Source organism: Tachypleus tridentatus, chromosome 12 (assembly GCF_004210375.1).
Source record: "Tachypleus tridentatus isolate NWPU-2018 chromosome 12, ASM421037v1, whole genome shotgun sequence".
NCBI lineage: Eukaryota > Metazoa > Arthropoda > Merostomata > Xiphosura > Limulidae > Tachypleus > Tachypleus tridentatus.
Genome location: NC_134836.1, coordinates 19,491,762 through 19,514,501, shown reverse-complemented (window position 1 = coordinate 19,514,501; position 22,740 = coordinate 19,491,762). Strand labels below are relative to the sequence as shown.

Sequence of the window (22,740 nt, the reverse complement as noted above, 5' to 3'; positions counted from 1 at the left end):
TCTTTCCCAGGTGAAATATTCAGTAAACCATCTGTAAAATTGTTTACACATTTTCAGTGAGTTTCAATCATGGATTCAAGTTTTCAAGATATAGGAACAAACACACGTATATACAAATAATTTAAAGATAACAGAGGATCACTTGGTTCATTTAAGTTATCACACCCACTAAACTTTAAAGATAAAAATAAAACACTGAAATCTAGCCTTTATCATTCAAATATTTTTCAAGCTTTCCCATTCCAAAAGGCCAACCTGTTAGAAAAATAAAGCTGTCTTAGCTGAAGATGACTTCTACACTGCCAAAAAAATTCCTGGAAAAACTAAGTACTTTCGATGTTTAAATATTTTTATAAATGATACCAGAAGAAAAAATCAAAGACCTTTGATATTGAAGAGACATCCACGTGAAAACCCTACCTAACTTGTTCCACTTCGTGTTTGTTACTTTTTGAAGGAGAAAAAGTTTGAGCAACCTGAAAAGAACCATCACTTTCCACTTTTTTTCCAAGTGTGTTTGATGAATCGTAGGTATTTGAAGACTCCACATTGTTTGTACAGTTAAAAAAATGTTGATCTTTGTGGAACTTCTAAAAAAAAGAAAGAGAAATACTCTTTTTAAAAAAGCAAAACAATTATGAATTGTTACATTCTATATAAAAGTGCTTTACTAGTACATATTTATTTTTATTTCTGAAAAACTATAATTGTTGTTTACAATCAGTTTAATTACAGTAGTAAAAAAATAATGCTATATTTGTTTGTTTTTCTAATTTTTTGTGAAGTTACATGAGGGCAGAGGCGTAGCTAAGGTTTTCAGCACCCGGGGACAAAGTCAGTTTTCGCACCACCTTGTGACAAAATGTAAGCCATAATTCCTAATTATGTAACATCAATTTGGTGCCCCCAACCCCTGATGCTGCACCTGGGGACAGATGTACCCCCTTGCCCCCTTAGCTACGCCACTGCATGAGGGCTATCTGTGCTACCCATCCCTAATTTAGCAGTGTAAGACTGGAGAAAAGCCAGTTACTCATCACCACATACCACCAACGTTTAGTCTACTCTTTTACTAACAAATAGTGGGAATGACCATCACATTATAATGCCCCTATGGCTAAAATGGGTGAGCATGTCTGGCATTACAGGGATGTGGGCCATTACGAGCATTCAAGAGAGACTTACAATTCATACCTGAGAAATGAGAAACAAAGAGCAGTTTTCTGATAACAGGTGACAAGACACAATACCTTTTTCATTCTCCAGCACTTTAATGTATGCAAGAGTTAAAGAGATGATATGACAAGAAGCATTAGTTGATATACCTTTGCTCTTTTGACATTATGTTCAAATGGAGATTTTTCTTGATTATGTCACATAGATGACTCTTCCCATTCATTTTTACATTTCCAGGAACTGAAAGGGAAGATGAGTCTCCATTCCAATGGTCCACAACATCACGTGTGTGCACACAACACAACTGTCATTATATCCATCAAGAATTGACATCCAGAGGACAGTATGAAGGAACATGCCTTACATGGAGTGGTGAACTGCATGTGGATGTAATGCATTGTCCGTTACCTAGCAATATCTGTAACTGTACATCAGTTCCATAGTAGGATAAATGTTAATGCTATGTACACTTGCAGAACACTACCATCTTACACTCAACTAAGTTGGAGTAAGTACATTCAGGTGGAAGCCTCCATGGTCCACCACCCCAAAAGAACTGGTAAGTGGCAAATACTCCCATACTCCACTAGAAGAAAGGGGATAGCAGCGAGATGTATTGTTATAATTTGACATGATAATGATAAAATGTGCCTTACTAGTTACAGCACTAGTGAGTTAACCCTTTAGCTAAGTTGGTAAAGTGTTCAACTGGTGTGTGTGTGTGTGTGTGTGTGTGAGAGAGAGATCTCCTGCTTATTTTATTGAGATGAGGAAACAATTTATCATTTTTTAGCTATTTCTAATCATAGAAGTTAAATCTTTATTGTTATTGAAGGAAAAGCCTGTTTATTTGATTCAGACGGTGAAAGAGTTTGCTACTTTTTAGATATTTGTTACCTGAGAAGGTGAAAATTTCCATGTTACTGTGGGAGAAGTCTGTTTATTTAACTTGGATGGTGAAAGAAGCTGGAACTTTTTTGCTTGAACATCTTTGAGTTCAGCAATTACACGTTGTTCACGTAATATTCGTTCCTGTTTTCTATGCTCTTCTTGTTTGAGAAGATATTTGTGCCACTGTTGTTGAAGCCATGTGTTGTCCTTTGGAACTAGAGGCCTAAAAAAAGGATGAAACAAGTGGTATACTACATTTTTTAAAAATAAACCCAACCAACCTGTTAGTTGCTAAGGGTAATACAGATTTACATTACAAGTTTTTGGTTGGTAAAGATAATATAATTTTACATTACAAAGCAATAAAAATATGACAGTAGCAAATAGTTGAATAACAAAAAAATGTTTTCAGATCTTTGAATAAAATAAGTTTATTTCTGCCACATGACAATTTTAAATTTAAAGTGTATAAAAAATGTCTTGAAGTCTGAGTTCATAGAAAATCACTTATAGCACACACATCAATGTTACATGAAAAGTAGACAACTACAAATCACAGAAAGTACAAAGTCTTATGAACACATTATTTTGGAATGAATCATTATTTATCAGCTGTATTTATGATCTTTGAAAAAAAAATTATGGTGCACACAGTTAAGAATTAAGTAACCAGCACTTGCCTGCTTGGTCTAAGACTACTGAGTGAAAAATCTAGGGAGCTGACATATGGTTTATCAATGGTTCTAACTTCAGAAGGTAGAATTTTAGCAGAACTACAAAATGAGCTTGGAGAGAGAAAATCACTAGAATTCCTCAAATAGTCTCTAGATGGTAGAGTACATGCATTTTCCAAAACCATTGAAGAATAAGCCCATGTAGTCTCATTTGCATATGTACTGTTGAGGTTTTCTTCTGTGTCACTGGAACAATGGTAGTGGCATTGCTCTGCATTTGACAGATTATGTTTATCTGTGTATGCAGAACTAGTGAAAGCTGAAGAACAAGAAATGTAGCTTTCAGGTTGGACACATTTAGGAGACTGTTGATCTGAAAAACATTCCGTTTCTTGAATCAGGCTTCTCATTAGTTCATCCAATTCAGCCTGTTGCAGTGCTGAGATTGATTCACTTTGCTTTACTGCTTTCTCAGTTTTAGCCTGTGGTCCATGGATTTCAGCTTCTAGCATGAAAGCATTACAGTCATTACAGATAACTCTTGAAAGTTTACCAAAATAATTGTCTTTGGTTTTTCAAAACCTTTGAATATATTTCTTTCTCATTAGTTAGACTGATGAGATAGTGTGTGTAATTAAGATTATCTACTTATAAACATGCACTGGTTAACAAAATTTTAAAATTATAATAAACTGAATTACAAAGGAAGAATTCAAATCACAACAGACTGAGTGAATGTATCTCAGAATGGCTTGTATGGGTATTAACATTTATTCATAGGCAGAAAACAATGTCTCAACCTTCCTAATAATTGTTTGTTTGTAGTTTAGCACAAAACTACACAATGGGCTATCTGTGCTCTGCCTAACATGGGTATTGAAACCTGGTTTCTAGTGTTGTACGTCTGGGGACACTTAATAAATTGTGAAGATCTAAACAAAAACATGTTTTTTTCAGTTAGATAGAATATAACTTTAAATATACTGTAAATAATGGAGTAATGATGGTTGTGAGAATGTTGTCAAAAACAAGAGCTTCAAGAGTCAAAAGCACTGAGTTTAAGATACACTCTACAATCAGAATGTGACATTGCAAATAGGTTGAAACTACGATTACAAGTGACCCATAACTGTAAACAGTTTTAAATACTTAGAAAGTGAGATTAATTAAATGTCAAAAGATTGCTAACAGATATTTTCTGAAGTTTGCTTGCACTCTAAAGATGTCAGAACAAATCAATACAAAAGTTCCTCATAAGAAGTTAGAATCATACTGAGTGACAATCCAGGAAGTAGAAAAAAATTATCATCCATGTGGTAATGTCATAGTCAGTGGAATGAACAAGATATGTTTGATTATTAAGTTGAATTTTGTGAAAAATTAGAGCATTGGTAACTACAAATAAGGGGACCATTTAATGTTACAAAAGGTTATTTGATAGCTTTCTTAGCATATAAAACATAAAACAATTCATTAGTATGCAAGACATTTTTTTTTGTAATTTTACATAGACTGAAAACTTTATTGTGCCCCCACACACACACTGTTTGAATACTCAATTTGTTTGCATACGAAAAATAGAATAATCATTTGATGCATTTGGTATTTATTTGAGATATATAAATGGAGATGTAGATGAAATGGATTATATATTCCTCCGAGAAAAACTGTAACCATCAACAACTAAGACATGCTTATAAAAAAAAAAGATAACTATTGAATGGACTAATAAAGGTGAGGTTTTTTTCTAAAATGAAATTGGTTTAAAGTGTTAGAGTGACATTTTGGTGTGTACAGTTATTGAATTTCAATTAAACAAGTTATAGAAAAAAAGATTTTGCAAAAATTTAGTATGGTGTAGAGATGGCAATGCCAAAAAGTACAGAAACAAGGTTGGGATGAAATACACAAAAACCATACAAAAATAACAACATAAGTAGCCAAATCTTCCCAAGAATAACTTTTATCTGCAACTAAACATTGAATTCCTGTCAGTTGCATGAATTCATGTTTGAATAAAAGCATTTAAACCTGCTATACAGTTTTACAGGGGATACTAACCATAAGCTTATAGGGTTGATTCAGTACTTACAGATCACATATTTGTTTAGTTTTGTGTATTCATCTCTACCTTGTTTCTGTAGATTTGAACATTGCCATACCAATATCATACTTAACTTCTGCAAAAGTTTTTTCAATTACTTGTTTACCCTCTTTTTTAAACAATTGCATTAAAGTAGGTTGAAAAGTGAATGCTTTTTTTACTTTTATAATTCAATGGTATTATATATTGTTAATATCATATCAATTTTACCAGTTTTTCTAGCTCTGAGGACCAGTGAAGCAGGAATGGCTCCTCCAGGTCAGTACATGTAGCCTGAAGAGCTGAAACAATGTCAAGGAGATATTTACAAAGCCCACACCTCTGACTTTAACCCAGCTCACCATATGTGTATACAATTGACTCCAGTTTATGTTAATGTTGATTAATAAGTAGGACATTCTAAATATCCTTGGTCATGAAGTATGATACCATGCAAATGCACACAGTTGCCAAGCTCAGCCCCAGTGAACATGTGAAAACACAAACTAACGTGGCAAGGGGTTTAGTTTAGAGAGAGAGAGATCAGAAGATTTCTCTCTCCAAATGGGGTGTTCAGGAATGTTGTGGTTCCTCTTCGTCCCCTTCCGTGGAAGGTTATTGAATTTAGCTGGGGTTTTTGTTTTATTTTAACTCTTTTGGGTGAAGGAGTGAAGTTGGTCATAATTAATATTATTCATGAGCGAGGCAAAGGTAGCACCAGAGAAAACAGCCAGAACTTGTCCCGAAAGGCAAATGGCATAGTAAATGTGAACATAAACGCAAAACAAAATGACCTAATTCAGGGCATGGAAATAAAGTTTCTTTGGCTGGGATCTAAAGATCTAATGGCTAAGATTTTGCTGTGGGGGGAAATGGGAGTGCCCCAAGAAAAACCCACTTTCACAGGACAGGTGCCGAAAGTGTGAACATGTGAAGAAAAGTAGACTGCTATATAATATATTGTTTCAAAAATTAAGAAACTGGTGTTTCTAAACTCAGACATAAATAACATGTACACAGATCTGCCAGTTACATAAATACTTGAGCTCCTTGATACCTTGAATATTAATATAGATTATTCTTTTTCTTTTACAGAAGTTGTTTGAGCAGATGTTTGTGCAATGAAACGTAATAAAAGTTATATAAGAACAATTTGTACTGCCATCTAGCGATCAGAAAAGAAACATGTTTATGAATCATGGAAATGTGTGTGTGTTTTCTTACAGCAAAGCCACGTCGGGCTATCTGCTGAGCCCACTGAGGGGAATCGAACCCCTGATTTTGCGTTGTAAATCGGAAGACATACCACTGTACTAGCGGGAGGCGAATCATGGAAATAATAAACGCTTAGAACTCACTGCTATGTAGTAGTTTTACTTTTTTATTATTTCCCTACAAAAATACATGTGGTAGAGAAACAAAATAATATTGTTATACAAGCTGTTAAACACTCAATAACAGTAATTAGATGCTCAAATAAGATTACAACTCAATTTTAGCAGTCATTTGTAAGCATCATAGAGTAAAAGATTGAATTTGGTGACCATGTTTTTCTTGGCATACTAAGCACTATTCTTCTTAATGATAACCTGCTCCCAAGTACTCTTAAGATACTTTTCTGTCACATTAAAACCATTGCAAAAATGTCACTCATTTTTTGGCTATTGTGGGAGTAGAAAAAAGGGTGAACAGTTTGATTCTTTAACTAGTTGCCAGTTCTCCACTGTAGCAGCATTTTTCCATGACAGTGGGAATTCTCACAAGCTGTGAAATAATCGATAATGGTAATTAGGTGCCAAAATTAGGCTATAACTCAACTTTAGTAGTTATTTGTAAACATCATAGAGTAATAGTTTAAATGTGATGGCCATTTTTTTTAGCCAAACCCTATATACTAAGGATGTTTAGGATGGAATTGAATGTTACATTCACCACCATGATATTCTGCCAACATGTGTAAATCAATCACAAACTATGTTCCTTAATTAATGAAATCCAGTTGAATACACACTTCTTCAGCATCTGTGAAGTCTGAATCATGGTAAGTCTAACCCATTATTGCACTTAAAAATGGTTCTGCCCATTCATAGTTGGGAGCCCAAATAAAGTGTCCAGTTAGTGCACACATAATTAAACTTGTATTAAAAATGTGACAATATGTGTATGTTGTTTCTACTATTATAGTATTATCAGATCTGAAGAAGAAAAACTAGGAACCACTGATTAAAATATTGATGTAGAAACAATAACAAAGGTTTCTGACGTTTAAAGAAAAGTATCCATCAGCAATTTATAATTTCACATAATAAGATATTTCAATAACAAAAAACTGTTTGAAACAATTACAATGTGTTAAAGTCTTACCCACAATATTAACAGAAGGTTCATTACTTTGTCCATTAATCAATCCAGGTGTCTGTGTCTGACTACCACCATGTACTGGAGAACAATATCCATGAAAATCTGAAGATGAAGAAATTCCAGTGTTCCTACTTACAGCCTGACTCCCATTTGGTTGACTGCATTCCTCATGTTTGATATCCTCATGCTTCTTTGACACATTCTTTGTTGCTGAATTTTTTTTAACGGTTGCATAAAGACTGCCATCCAGGGGCCCTTGTGTGTGATGCACTGTTAAAAGATTTTTATCATACAATTTCAAAAGTTCAATTACTGTACCACATACACATGTTCAATTACTACCATTTTTGTATAATTAAATGTATACTAATGATCTTGATAACAACACTACTACTACTATTAGGCAAGATGTTGAAGGATGTGAATCTTACAATTACCCAAGCTCTTCAGACCAGCTGGAACACAACAGTCATGGAAGTGGGCTAGGTACTAAATATGTTATCAATTTTCATGAACAATAACTTAAAAATCTCAATTTATTTATTTATTTATATATATATAACTGATATAACTTTTTCTTTGATTGATTAAAAATGAAATATTATGAAAAGGTAGTAAGAGGAAAAAAACATAGATGTATGAAAACCTGTATTACCAGTTTTAAACTGAAAAAAAATAATTGGTACTGTGCCTGCAATATGTTATAAAAAAACATTTCAAAGGATGAAAAAATAAATTTTACAGAAAGAAATTTCTGGAACTGATTTGCACATTTCTTATGTTAAACCTGGTACTAACACATAACTTCCCACTGTAAAAGATTTTTTTTAATTATCTTGTAATTCAAATTACATCTTTAATAAATAACAATAATAAACAAACTTAGTATTCCAAAAATGTTTACAAAGATATTTCACTAAATAAGCCATAGACCAATCAATATGAAAATATATGAAATATTAACTTGTTTTCTGTCACAATGTGCAACTTATTTATGAAATATTAAAGATAGTGAGGTTTTAAACACATTCATCAACTTTCTCAAAGGGCCAACCACTCACTTAAAGAGCAGAACATTATTTTGTGAAGTCACATATTATCATCTAGGATGTGAAAATCAAAGGCCATCTAATAATTTAATTAGTTAATATATCTACTCATTAAGTAGTCAGGAGTTTGAATTCTACACATTCTCATATTTCTCCAATTTACAATTTAAAAGTTTTAAATCAATCATTATTCAAGTGATTTTCTAACAGTTAAATGTTTTTACTTTTAAAAGTGAATTTGTAAACTATTTTTTTAGTATTAATTAGTAAATTCAAGGATGATAATTTCTTATAGATTTCTTTACAATCATATTGCCTTTCTAAACCACAGATTTCCTAAGTGTCTTCTTGATTATATTTTACCAAACTAAAAAGTTAAATAACATGTTTCTAGTTTACTTTTACAACTCAGTTTCTTGTTGTGTTTTTGCATTTAGGCATTCCATGTCAAAATCTTCAGATGAACATAAAGAATCTCATCTATTTGGAGAGTTTATATACTTACCCTCTACTGCATTTAGGGATTCCATGTTAAAGTTTTCATAGGAATCCCATCTGACTATGGAATCAGAGAAATTTGATGCAGTCACTGGTTTGTGAACAGAACCATTTCCTAGAAAGTAACTTTTTTGAGTCATGATAAGCACAAAAAGAGTAGTTTTATTTTTTATAATTAAGGTATTTTGAGACAAATGACTACATATGTGATACAAAAAAAACTACTTATAAAAGTTATAAGTCAAAAATGATTATATGTGGCAATACCTCAATAATTCATGCATCAAACACACAGAATAATAAATAAAAAATAAAAATATTGAGTTGTGTTAAAAATCAATGCAAACATCAATAAAACATGAGGATGATATGGAATATTTTGAAATCTTTTATCAATGATTACCTTTCAGAGGACCCGAGAGCATTTTCTAACAATTTTTTCTTCTTGAACTAGGGAAATCTACTTCAGTTTTGGGTCATAGACTGATTTTGTTAAGCAATGTTTTGTATTGTAATAAATTTAAGAAATAATGATTGAAAGCAAAAGAGAATATGTTGTAAAGTAACAACCACACTACATTTGCTACATCTAATGGCAATGAGGCATTTTGCCCATTACCCAAGCTCTTCAGTCATAGAAGTGGGATAGGTATTAAATATGTTATCAATTTTCATGAACAATAACTTAAACATTTCAATTTTTATTATGTAATAAAAGTAATGTTACATAAAAATGCAAACAATTAAGGCAATAAAATGTGATATTTTAGCTTTGAAAAGATTTCAGATGATTATGCTGTGTAGTCATTTCTCTCTTTTTTTTAAATAAAAAATAAACAACAAAACAATGTACCTTTGAAGTCATTAGGGTGAAAGGAAAACTGTAGCTCCACCTTCCCATCACTTGGAAACCTGAAATCTAATTGTGTTGTTCCTTATTAATATTTACTGAAGTACACTATTTGAAAGTTTAAGTGAAAAGATGCACAATGGATTACTTGGTTTATTTCCACAACAGGGATTGAGCTCCTCTCTTTAACATAGGATCTCAAATTTCAGCCATCAAAGGGCTAAACAGCAGCAAATATCACTTAATAAAATTACAGGAATGAGCTAAGTACTTTTTTTAACAAATAACTTTAATTTTATAATTGATAATAGTGTTTTGCTTAATTTTAAACAAAAAAATTTAGGTTTTCAGAATACCCATTTTCATAAAGAAAATATTATCCTATATTTTAAAATGGTAATACTGTATTTTTTCTTTGCTTTTTCTTAGGCACAGGAAAACTGTTTATCAATTACCAGAAATGGCATCATCCAGCTCATGCTTTAAAAACACCACATGCTTCTGGTCCAATGTCCATGTGTGAAACTGGACCCTGAACACTGTAGATCTACCAGATGGCTTCTGTTGTCTGTGGTAACACTTAATGAAAATGTCCCCACAGAGTGGTAGACAAGGATGTATTGTGATGGTAGCTTTTTGACTCTGTTCTGTGGTAATGCTAGATAAGAAAAGCAAAGAAAAATAAGACCTGAATAGTTCTGGTGAAATAATGTTAGTCATCTACATGCAACCTATTTGTTCTTTACAATATTTCATAAGCAGCTATTACAATTCTAAAAGAACATTTAATAAAAACTTACCAATTGTAATTTGTCTTTTTCTGATGCTTTCAAAATAAAAATTAAATTTCTCTATTATTCTTGAGGTAAAAAATAAAACTAACTTATAGCAGTAATTTTATTACTAAAAACATCAATATAATTTTTATTACGATAATCTAAATTTACTATAAGAATAATCAATTATGAAACATTAACTTACTGGTAAAATGACAAACAATGAGTATAATACACACATGCACAAAAGGTTGAGTGCATTATAGCAAAACAGTTAGAAAGATACAAATCAACAGTGGAATGGAATGTATCAAAACTACATTCTGACATTCTTTGGTGTTTCATAAGTAATGTAATACCATAAAAATTTATTGCTTTTATGAAAAATATGTAACAGCTCTTTCCAACACACAATACTCAACACTCAGATTTTAAAGATGTTTTCAGATTATGGATTTAGAATTTACAAAATTGTACATTATGGCACTGGAAAACAAAGAAATATGGATCAATTTGGGATATCATTGAAGAGACCCAAAATAAATTTTACCCTAGCTGTGGTAAGCAAAGTTTAGTGTCTTGTAACAGGCGAGAAACCAAGAACATAAAAGCCAGAGACAAAAATCATTCAAATGCCCAAGGTAACAATATGTAACACAATCAAGAAGGATCTGGCTCATAAAGCTACATAAAAGTTATTTCCAAAACATATTTGTTCAACTATCACATATCTCAAGTAGCTAGAAAATGAAATGGGTATTTATGGCATTTCATACAAAGACATACCAATAAAGTTGCTGGATTTCTGCGTAAACTGATTATTGAAGTGGGCACTCAGAAATCATCATCCTTTTATACATTAAACGTATTATAGAAATTAGCAGATAGAAGCTGTATTTTTGATATAACAGCCTAATTATGTAGCTTTTTGCAATGGCAACTACACTACAGGGATATTGTCAAAATACATAGCAATCAGACAGAGCACGATTGGACACAGCAGTTTGGGATGTGATGATAATCCAAATGATTTTAATATACCACATTCTTCTTATGCACATCAATCACATCATTTCACAATTATATCTACTGCATAAAAACAATTAACTCACTGGACTTTGGATGTGTACACTAACTTCATTCTTTGATAGATCTTCACAAAGGGTCGATAACCTACATGCAAGCAAAATCACAGATAATACATATTTATTATACAGAAGTTAGTATGACACATTTCTAAAGCTTTCTTTGTAAAACTTGTACAAATATCTACAAAAAAATCTATACAACAATTTGAATAAATGTGAGAAAACTTTGAACTCACTAAAATAATTTTGAAACATAAAAAAATAATCTTTAATGTGCAATAGCTAATATGGTGCAATAATTCCTTAATTAATGTTGTGGTTTGCAGTTAAACACAAAGCTACAGAAAGGACTGTCTATGCCATTCCCACCATGGGTATCAAAACCATATTTCTAGTGACATAAATCTGCAAACATGCCACTGTGCTACTGGGGGCACTTAATTCATAGAACTTGCTTGAATTCACAACTATTTTTCATATGGAATGTAAAAAGAAAAAAATTTTATAAAAGCTACAAGGTAAAAAGACCTAATAATTTTTCTCAATTAAATAAGAGATAGGAAATAATGTTTCCAAAATTTAGTCAACACATGTTATCTTATAAATAAAATACTGTTATTTAACTAACAATATCCTCTCAAGAAGTTTTATTTTCTAAGATCTGGTTCAATTATTCAAAATACGCTACAGCACCTGTGATATATTCCTGTTATAAATAATACACATGCAGCATTAGGGACACAAAGTTAACCCAAGCTTTTCTGGATAGCAGACTACTAATGTAGAAAATACCTCATATTATTCATTAGGTTCTATAGACTTCAGATGCTCCCAATAACGAAACAGTTAACACAAGAATTTTTATACTTTTTGTGTGATTTTGACATAACCTTGCTCTTGATCTTCCAGTAATTAAACCTATCAAAACTGACAGATCTCAAATGTATTTCATTAAGTGGTTTTATTACAAAGTAAATTTGTAAAATCTTCAATAAGATGCTGTTATACTTTTGAATAATACATAAGGTTTTTCTGAAAAAAAGTAGATGCCTGATATTGATAGTCAGGAAAAGTTGCCAAGAGGAGTGGAACAAAACTATTCTTATAATTTTTAGGTGCATAAAAAACCCAAAAAAAAACAGGTTTCATTTTGACATCACTGACAAAATTCCAAATGAGATCTATTTAGCAAAGAGAGCACAAAAAGTATTTGAAAAAGTACTAAAGTTGGAAACAAGAGCTTATAATTAATCATTCAAATAATCTTCAAGTTATGCCTTGTGAACTGTAATGATGAAAGTCATACCTTTCTCTATCATACTTATGATTCTGTTTCATCAACTATATCAAACATTTTGAGACCAAATGTATTTACAATATACATTCAAGTCTTCCAAAGAGTTCAACCACAGCTTTAACAAGGTTGCAGGTTGAATCAAAGTTATATTAGTTAATCTATTAGTTTTTCAGTTCTTTTTGGTTTAGATAATTACATTAATTCAAATAACAACTGAATGATCAGATTTCCTAACACACAGTTTTGTCATAGAGTAGTCTGGTTACAAACCTGTACATACAGATTATGAATAAAGCTTCCTCAAATTACCAATACAATTTTTATAAACCTGACTGAAATATTCTGTCACATTTAAACATTTCAATCTCAAGTACAGCTTGTTAAAAGTGAATAACTGCAAGTCATAAAAATAATGGTATAAAAATCAAAACATAAGTACTGTGACAATGTTTTAGCATTACTTAAAAATGTGTCTGCTAAACAATTCTTTATATATGTACTTGTGAAACAAAATGGTTTATTATTCTACTGCTACTGCATTGTTTTAAAGTATTCAAGCAAGTAATATTAGACAAGTTTAAAGCTACCACAAAATGCTGCTTCTGATGTTATGCAGAGAATAAACCAAACATAAACAGCAAAGGGATACAAACAAATACAAGTTAACAAATCTTTATTCACAAGAAGTTTTGTGCTTATTTCCAAGTGGTTGGGTTCTATATCTTTCTTGACTTTAACTGATTGCTGGGGTAAGAAAGAGACTTTACAAATACAGCCACACAAGATAAGGTCAGCAAGAATAAAAAAACAGAAATGTGTAGATACCCAATTTTTATTGCCATGCAGAAGACTTAGTGTGGTACTCCTCATTCATTAGGTTGCATACTTCAATAACTAGTTGATTGCACTCTAAGAAGTCCACACACAAATGCATATATGCTAGCTTGAGAGATAAGTTGCAGAATATAACCTTTAACTATGTAAAAGGATTAGTTAATATTTACAATATTTAGCTGTTAATTAGACTGTAATAACTACCTGCAGAACTGAATAAAACTTCAGATTAATTGTCTGAATATACCAGAATAGTCATGCTCTATACGAATTACAGAAGAGTGAAATTAGTAGCTATTTCAGTTATGACAAAAATACCTTAACTTATTCTGATACAGTAGATGCTCAACTATTAAGGGCACCCTTCCAAATGCATCCAAATACCCTCTATAACAAAGTGCTCTTAATATAAAAAATGAGCCATGAAAAGCTGGATTCCATAGTGAATGTACTTAATTTCTGAATTTCAAGACCCTCATTTTGTTTGGTGTATTCAGGATATAGGTGTTGCAATGACATGAAACATTGCCAATAGGAGGTCTCAGGGGGTGGATTTGTTGTACACCTTTTTCTTTATAATAGTTACAAAGTTTCATAATATTTCTCATAGTTTGAACAACTAAACATTTCACATTTTACTGTCAACAAGTGAAGCAGAAGTCATATGAAAATAACACAGAAAATAACTGCTTGTGTCATTAGACTGTTTACACAACACAATAATACAATACTCTCAAGAACAATAAAGCACATGCATAAAAATAATCCGATTTGACTCCGGTTCTGAGAACACAATGTAGAATGTATTAGCTGATGTCTTCTATGTTGTTTACAACGAAAATTCCCCAGAGTAATTTAATCACACTCTGAATCTGTGAAAACACTTATTACAATATAGGGTTCACAGCCAACCCAATAAACATTGCAAGTGTTTGAATATTGGCCATGCCTTTGGGTATTTGGAGTTTGTGGTATACCCTACAGGCATACAAATAAAACTGCCCACTTCACTAAGTGTCTGTATAGAGAACAAGACTAAAGACAGTGCCCTCAGTATGGATTATCAAGATGCCCATTATTTTGCTTACAAATAACAGAAAACAAAGAGACTGAAAAGCTCTGTTCTTAATGGCATAGTGCCCAATAATTGGAGTTCTACTATACATTATTGTTAACTACTTTTAGAAATAATATTTTTGCTAATAAGAACTTCATAGAATATTTCCAGTGTTTTCATAATAATTCTCCTTCTCAAAAGTGAAGAACAGAAATTTTTATTAAATAGATGACTTCCAACAAATGGTGGCTTTTTTATCAAAATGAACTAAGGCTTCTGTTTACTCATAAAAGCAGCTGATTTTGATGATTTCGCATTTTAACTCACCTTTTGATTCAAAGCTTGGTATTCCACATATTATAATGTTGTGAAGGTAGACTACATCCTTGTTTGTTCTAATCATTGAAGTTAACAGTCCTGAAAAGTATTGGACATACCTAGAAAGCCAATAAAAAATTATCTGTATGTCTCCACATTGATTAGATTAAACATGAACAAACTAAATGTTTTGATTTAAACAATTCAAAAGACACATGTTACACTTTGAAGTGAATATAACTATGATATCCTTTAGTTAAGCCTATGAAGCACATGGCTATAAAACATTATTAAACCTTAGTGGCACATGGCTATAAAACATCACTAAATCTCTGTAGCACATGGTTATAAAACTTCAGTAAGTATTTGTAGTACATGGGTATGATGTATAATTGGGTCTGGATGGCTTTTCAAGGAATTACTTTAATGAACATTATTTTTACCTCTGTGCACATAGAATACCCTAGTTTTCTTAACATTGCCATATATTTCTTTTGATTCTGCCCATTTTCTAATGGCTTATGATGCTCAATAGTTTAACCCAATGCTCTAAAAAATGTGAACACTTACTATTCTAGAAATGTACATTTTGTTTGTTCATGCATGTAAAAAACTAGAAAGGTTTTATAATCAGTTGAAGCATGCTTAACAGTTAATATATACTAAAATAATAAAAACATGACATCTTACCTTTTTTGTGAAGGATGCATTCTCTCAGAGAACTTATAATCATACAGCCTTTTCATTGCAAACCTGTCTAAAGCTTGTTCAGAACTGTTTACAGAAAAGTTATTGCCACAATACAACTGAAGAGTTTACAAAGTTATTATCACAGTATCAAACAAAAAAATTAAATTAAATTTTCAAAATTTGTATTTTCTTTCTTTGCCATTTCAGCTTTTCAAATGTTCTGATACAGTTTAACTACTTGAATGAGTTTGTATAGAATGAGTCACTCGTGTATTCAAATTTAAAGTGATTCATTCAGTGCAATATTAAAAAAAATGTACTTTAAAAATATAAAGCAGCTAAGCACTAGCATCAATGAAAAAAATACACAGAAAGGAAATAGGTTAGATAAAAATACTTCTTACTACAAATCACAGTAAAATTGTTTTATTTACAATTAAACCAACTTTAATGGCCTTAATTGTGAGATTTTCTTATTACTTTGGCAACCAAATCTTTGTAATAAACTTCTTCTCATACACTAAGAATGAATACAAAGTACAATCTATTATTTGATTCACCACTTGTCACTGAGTTACAATCTTGGGGTAACCACCACTTATCAGAAACCATGAGCAAGAGAAAATAAATTACAAAATGGAATTCACTAATATAATGACTTGTTTGTGACAGTTTTAATTAGTTCATGTTATGATGTGTTCCTTTTAACAATCTCAATCAAATGACTCAACAATTAATAACTGAATTGATAAATACTCAGTCTGTTTCAAAAGTTCTGACAAAGTATTATAATGATGTTATAATACAAATAAATCTTTATTAACAAAAAACATTACTTCAAATTTCATGCCTTAAGGTAAAAATGGTAACTTTAAGACAAAAATTTGTTATAATACTTATATCTTATTTCAAATACCGAAAAAAGAAACCTACCTTGCATACTTATTACTATGATGCATGTATGCTGCAATAACAATGCCAACTCTTCCTGTGTCACCCTGAAAATATGTTTTGAATTTGTTTTCATTAATTTTGCTCAACTTGTGAATTAGACAAGTATATAAAAAGAGAAAATAGATTCTATATGTAAATATTAGTTTTTATATATATTATTTTTGATATAGTGTGAGTTATTAGAAACTGAATTACGATAAGGAACAGATTAATATTTGATTCAAAGAGGCTAATTTTGTAATCAGTATTTAACTGAGCAAACACACCTAACTTGGGAAGGTAAAGTTGCCACATGTCCAACAAAAACAATAAATATAATCTAATATTAGGATGTAGTTCTGCTGCATTTTAGCTTGAAATATGTTTCTTTTCTTACCTTGGAGTGCAGCACTATTATGTGTTGAGCATCACTTCTTAGCCACTTATCTAGTACATCACATATATTGTATAATTTATCTAATTCTGGTGCTAAACCTGATGGCCAGCCACAATCTTCTACCTAAAATAGGTCAAAATACACACACAATATTATTATAATTTGTGCTCTCATGTATAAACTTACATTTCTTTAATGTCACAGAGTCAGATATCCAGCATTTAAAACATAAATTGGTTATAGCACATTATCAAATATTCAAAAAGAAAAAAGGGCAGCCTATATAAACTGGGAATATTACTTCAAAAATATTTTGCAATATATCTGATATGCAAACAATTGGATCATCACTTTCACATTTTAAATTAAAAAGTATTAATTTCATATTTTTTTTTATTTTATCTAAGGTCAGTGCTGAAAATGGAGCAAACTGACAAATTATAAGCACTCTATCTTTTTAAAAACAAAAAAGTATAAATTTTCAATGTGACCTATAACATGTACTGTGGTAATTTGCTCAAGACATTTGTTCAGTTTCTTACAAGTGGCTCAATCAGAAGTGGTACTTCTTATAGTTGTTCAAAACATTTTTGGTTTATTTGTATAAAATTTTAATATGTTTTAAGGTATATTTTTATATTATTGTTTATTCATTTAATTTTATAAGATTCTTGAATTATTGTTTGAACAAATAATTTTTGCACAGATGTTATGCTGGAGTATAAATTTATAAGATAGGAAAATGTACTGAAGTCCACTGGTTTGGAGTTTCCGACTATAAATTTTGATTTCAGGTCCCAACTTAGTTATCAATGATTACTTGGCTCGGCATGGTCAGGTGGGTTAAGGGCTTCGACTCGTAATATAAGGGTTGTGAGTTTGAATCCCAGTCACACCAAACATGTTCGCCCTTTCAGCCATGGGGGCATTATATTGTGACAGTCACTTCCACTATTCATTAGTAAAAGAGTAGCCCAAGAGTTGGCAGTGGGTGGTGATGACTAGCTGCCTTCCCTCTAGTCTTACACTGTTAAATTAGAGATGGCTAATAGCAGATAGCCATCATGTAGCTTTGTGCAAAATTCAAAAAAATAAAACAAACAATGATTACTTATTTTTTAAAGTGCTATTTAAACAAAGCATTTCACAGGTTTAAAAAACAAATAACTTTTTGAAAACATAAATACTTAAAAATGTAAAAGTATATATGGAAAATTTTGTGAAATAAACCATTCTCTGAAAACAGTATATTACTACTAGTAGTAAAACCTCATTGTATTGACAGATAGAGCTATGCATAATCTTAAGTTTTACCTAGAGCAGTTACTAACTGCTTCATGCACTCACTTAACAATTTAATCAGTTTGTTACCTGATTATTAAGTAGTTCCTGCCTTTTCTCAGATAAATTGATGACCTAATTTGTAGTAAAATAAATAATACTGTGAGACTGCAAATATAAGGTAAAAACAGTGAAGTTATCAAACTATTGTTTTAATGGGAATGATTCACAAATCTATTACCATAAGTTCATTCTTGTTGGAAGCTTTAAAAAATAAACTTTTGAGAAAAACATTTTATTAAGTAAATACTACATGAAGAAGAAAAATTCACTATCATTTTACAACAACAGCCATATGACTTATGTGACAAAGTAAGAGATTCACAGCACTAATCACTTCCACATCCACCTAACTGCAGATGATTAGTGGTAATTTTGAACTTGCCTTTTTGCACATAATTGTATGTTTCTCATTGTAGTTCCTCTACATATTCTGAATTATGTTATCATACTGTTTTAGCTCCTCTTGGATCTCTGTTCTAGTCTCATTAAAACTCTTAACAAAATATCAGTGCAATGTATTTTCTAATAACTAAAACCTCAATACCTTTTGTATAATAATAACAATTTCAGTGAAACTCACTTTAGTTTATTCACCTGAAATTTCAGTAAAAGTCCTAAATAAAAACTCTCTGTAGTATACTAACAAAAACTTAATAAATCTGAATTTAATATACTAATCTCAATTGTCAGTATAGCTCGTAACAATCAAAATATCATTGAGACTCTATGGAGCATACTTATATCAAATCTTAGTAAAACTCATAAATGTTGACATCTTGGTGAAACTCAGTGTAATATGTCACTTTGGTATATCAACCCAGAATACTAGTAACACTTACAATACATAGGATTGATTAGGTTATATGAAAATGATTTTGAATATACAAATTGGCAATTCACATGACAACCATAACTGATATAAAGTTGCAAACAACAGCACATAATATAATATTTTGAGGTTGTATGCCACTGAAAATGTATTACTTTTGGAAATGGTATATAATAGCCTTTTGGGATGAAAAATATTCATACACCCAGATCATAAAGATTTGTTCAGAACAAGGATTTAGAATATCAAAGACAAGGATACTCCTTGCACTCAAAAGTACTGGAAAACAAAGAAATATGGAACAATCTGAGATAAGTCCATCCAGACAGTGGTTGCTACAAACTGTATTGCAGTTTATTTATGGTAAGCAAAGTGCAATAATATGTGAGAATCCAAAAACTCATAAGCCATCCATATGTACCAGATAACTGTAGTCCACATAATCTAGAGGAATTTTCAACTGTAAAAGCAACAAATGTTATCTCCCTGACATATCCATTCAGTATTGTATGTCTCAAGCACCTATAGAGTAAAAGCAAGAATACTAGTTTGGCTTCACTGTTGAAAAAGGGCATTGCTCATCTACTTTGGTTATGGGAAGCCTGAAGGAAGTACTGATGTGAATTTGTTATGAAAGCCTTTTGCCCAATAAACTAAGGCTAATTTCAAAATGTACAGACATCAGATACAGCACAACCATACATGGTGAATTGGGCTTTAATAGCATGATGGGTCTCCAACAATTCCTTTAATTTTGCAGGGTATACAAGACTATTTAGTTTGCAAGTTATCATTTAGTGATTTAATATTTAATGATTATTTAGTTTTCATAAAGAAAGTGTTGAAAGCTAATTATTTTATGTTTTGTTAAGTAACTGTGCATGAGTCATACATTACACCTGCAGTTTAATTGTTGTACTATACCTTTGTAATATTGTTGATTTCATTTAACTTAAAACTTCTACATTTTCTCTGTATGTTTAATATTGTTGCTACTAGAAGGCTACATAATTCTAGATGTTTCTGTTTTATTTTATAAATATATACTGATACAGAGAGTAGGTTAAGTGAGAAGTAATTAAACTGATTTAGACTGCAAAATTGTCAGTTTAGTCATGATAAGCAATTTCTAAGGCGAGTTTTAGAGCTGTATTGCAACAATAAAAATTGGAAGAATAATTTGTCAATTGTGAGACTGAACTAGCCTGTGTGGACTTTTGATGAAAAAGAGTCAAGTACTTAAAGATCTGGATACAACTATGGCAAGCAAAAAGAGAAGTTAGTAAAAGTTAAATAAGTAGAAAGAAGTTAAAGTTAGTGAAAGTAAAAATGGGAAAAAGTGAATACAGACTGCATGATTGTCAGTTTAATTATTTCTAAAGTAAAAGGTTTATGATCTGTATTGTAACAACAGAGATAGAGAAGAATAATCTGTCTTGTCAATTAGGTTGCAAAGTGATTGAATCAGATTGTATTGGCTTTTGATGTAAAAAGAGAATTATTTAAAGCACTGGATACAACTGTGATAATGCACAGTGTAATGTAAGTGAATTCATCAGTGATTCTATTGTGATAACAGAGAAGAAATAATTTATCTTGTCAGTTGGGTTACAAAGTAACTGAACTAAAATGAGTGAACTTTTAATGAAAAAGTGAGTTATTTAAAGCTCTAGGTTCAACTGTGGAAAACAAGTACAACAAGTTTTTATACATACATTTGACTTGTTTTGAATATATATTATTTTAAAACAAATGGATTGTGTGCTGTCTGTTTGTTATTGACAGTTATTGCCAACAAGTCATAGACACCTACTGTAAATAATCTGGCTTCTATATGAAACATGATAAATATAATGTACTTAACCTATGTAATTCAAATCTCACTACACTCAATTTGGAACACTAATCTCAAAACTCAATTCATATTCTAATTATTAAAATTTCTTCAGAACTTAGTGTAGTATACTAATTGTGGAATTTCAGTAAAAACTCATGACATCATATTTCTCACTAAAACCTTCTGCACTGTAATAATCTCAAATCTCTGTAAAATTTTGTTACATTCTATAGCTCCAAATCTTGACAGGCAGCTAGAAATGTAGAAAATTAATATGTAGATTAGTTGCAATGTGTAATTTTGAGTAATTTGTTGTTCATAAGACCATTTAAAATCATGATAAAAGAACACCTATAAAAAATATTGCCAAACCTAATGTCGTTGAACTGTGACAAACTTCTTAGGACTATAAAAAAAAAGTGACAGAAACCATTATTGGAATGAAGTTATAATAACTTTACTGCATATAATTAAGTTATATGTGAAGGGGTACTATCAGTGGGATCTGGTTAGCTTGTTTTCCCTGAATATATTAGTATTTTGGAAAGTTGAATTGCACAAATCATACCACATCAGGTATTCTCACAATTTTTTTTTTGATGGTGCAAGCCTGTCAGTGCTGAAATTTTGATGATAAGTCATGATTTTTATGGGATTATAATCCTTCATTCAGTTTGAAAGTAATGTCAAAATATGATGCTTGGAAACAAGTAGGAATTCAATTGTATTTTGCAAGCTGCAAGACACTGTAATGGGAGTTGCAATGCATGTTACATTTTGTGGAATAGGCATGAAGTGGTTGCATACAAATGTTTACAGATGTAAATAAATCTTGCATGAACATGCTTCAGAAGTCATGGTAGACATTTTGGAGCAGAAGGTTAAAACTTTTGCTTCAGTGCAATAATATTTCTTGACACAGAATATGTACCACATGCACCTGGTTTTGAAGTAATAATTTTAATGTTTTGGAATGGATTAGCCATTAATCTAATTACTAACACTACAGATTACTGAGAAAACTCTCTAGAAAAGGCTACATCAAAACTTTAGGCAACTGCACTTGGTCATCTCTAGTTTCTAACTGGCTAAGCATTTGAAACAACAATGAAAGCCAATTGAATCAAACAGTTCTTAAAACCTACATGGGAGTGTGCCTTCTAGGAAAATAATAACCATCAATCCTAAGGGCAATAAAATATAGACCTTTGTATATAAGTGGTGATTTCCAAAACTATCTGGTGTCTTAAAAGTCAGTAACCATTGCAACACTGAAAACTTTAATATTTATTTTCTTTCTTTCCACATGTTTTAAATAATGGTGCTGATTAATAATAAACTTTGTTCCAACTTAACATCTTCAGCACTGAATAGATTTTGAGAAGAGAATTTTTGAGCATATTCTGTGAATGTGTATTGACATTTAGCTTATGGCAACTGATACCCAGATACATTTGATAGTGTAGGGTATATCACACTAAATTCATGTTGATTAAATATATTCCTTACAGCATTAACTTCCACTTTGATTACCTCATTGTAAGATTAAAATTAGCTTTCAGTAACATTTATTAAAAGGAATAAACTCTAATGCCAGTATGTAACTCAGTGTCAGAAATAAACTAGAATATCAAATAACAAACTATATAAAACTTACTTCAGTGGTAATCTACTATATGAAATTAATCCACATAAATGAGTATAATTTGGTATGAATATATACATATAACAGTGTTTCAACAGTAAAAGCAAATATAT

The 22,740-nt window shown here is 31.1% G+C and overlaps 1 protein-coding gene across 23 annotated transcripts in view; it reads right to left on the bottom strand.

The window, feature by feature from the left end:
- LOC143235073 (tensin-3-like) overlaps nucleotides 1-22,740 on the bottom strand; it is a 172,922-nt gene that overhangs the window by 32,987 nt on the left and 117,195 nt on the right. For 18 of the 23 annotated variants that reach the window (XM_076472848.1, XM_076472860.1, XM_076472850.1 and 15 more), the window contains 13 exons: nucleotides 18,344-18,388; nucleotides 16,973-17,095; nucleotides 16,576-16,640; nucleotides 15,643-15,726; nucleotides 14,962-15,071; nucleotides 11,471-11,531; nucleotides 10,038-10,240; nucleotides 9,586-9,651; nucleotides 8,740-8,847; nucleotides 7,189-7,455; nucleotides 2,748-3,246; nucleotides 2,074-2,290; nucleotides 421-590 (listed from right to left, as the gene is read on the bottom strand). In XM_076472848.1, coding sequence (XP_076328963.1) covers nucleotides 421-590; nucleotides 2,074-2,290; nucleotides 2,748-3,246; nucleotides 7,189-7,455; nucleotides 8,740-8,847; nucleotides 9,586-9,651; nucleotides 10,038-10,240; nucleotides 11,471-11,531; nucleotides 14,962-15,071; nucleotides 15,643-15,726; nucleotides 16,576-16,640; nucleotides 16,973-17,095; nucleotides 18,344-18,388 — 2,018 coding nt within the window. The remainder of the gene's footprint in view (nucleotides 1-420; nucleotides 591-2,073; nucleotides 2,291-2,747; nucleotides 3,247-7,188; nucleotides 7,456-8,739; nucleotides 8,848-9,585; nucleotides 9,652-10,037; nucleotides 10,241-11,470; nucleotides 11,532-14,961; nucleotides 15,072-15,642; nucleotides 15,727-16,575; nucleotides 16,641-16,972; nucleotides 17,096-18,343; nucleotides 18,389-22,740) is intronic. The other 5 variants (XM_076472852.1, XM_076472868.1, XM_076472849.1 and 2 more) reach the window with 4 other exon arrangements.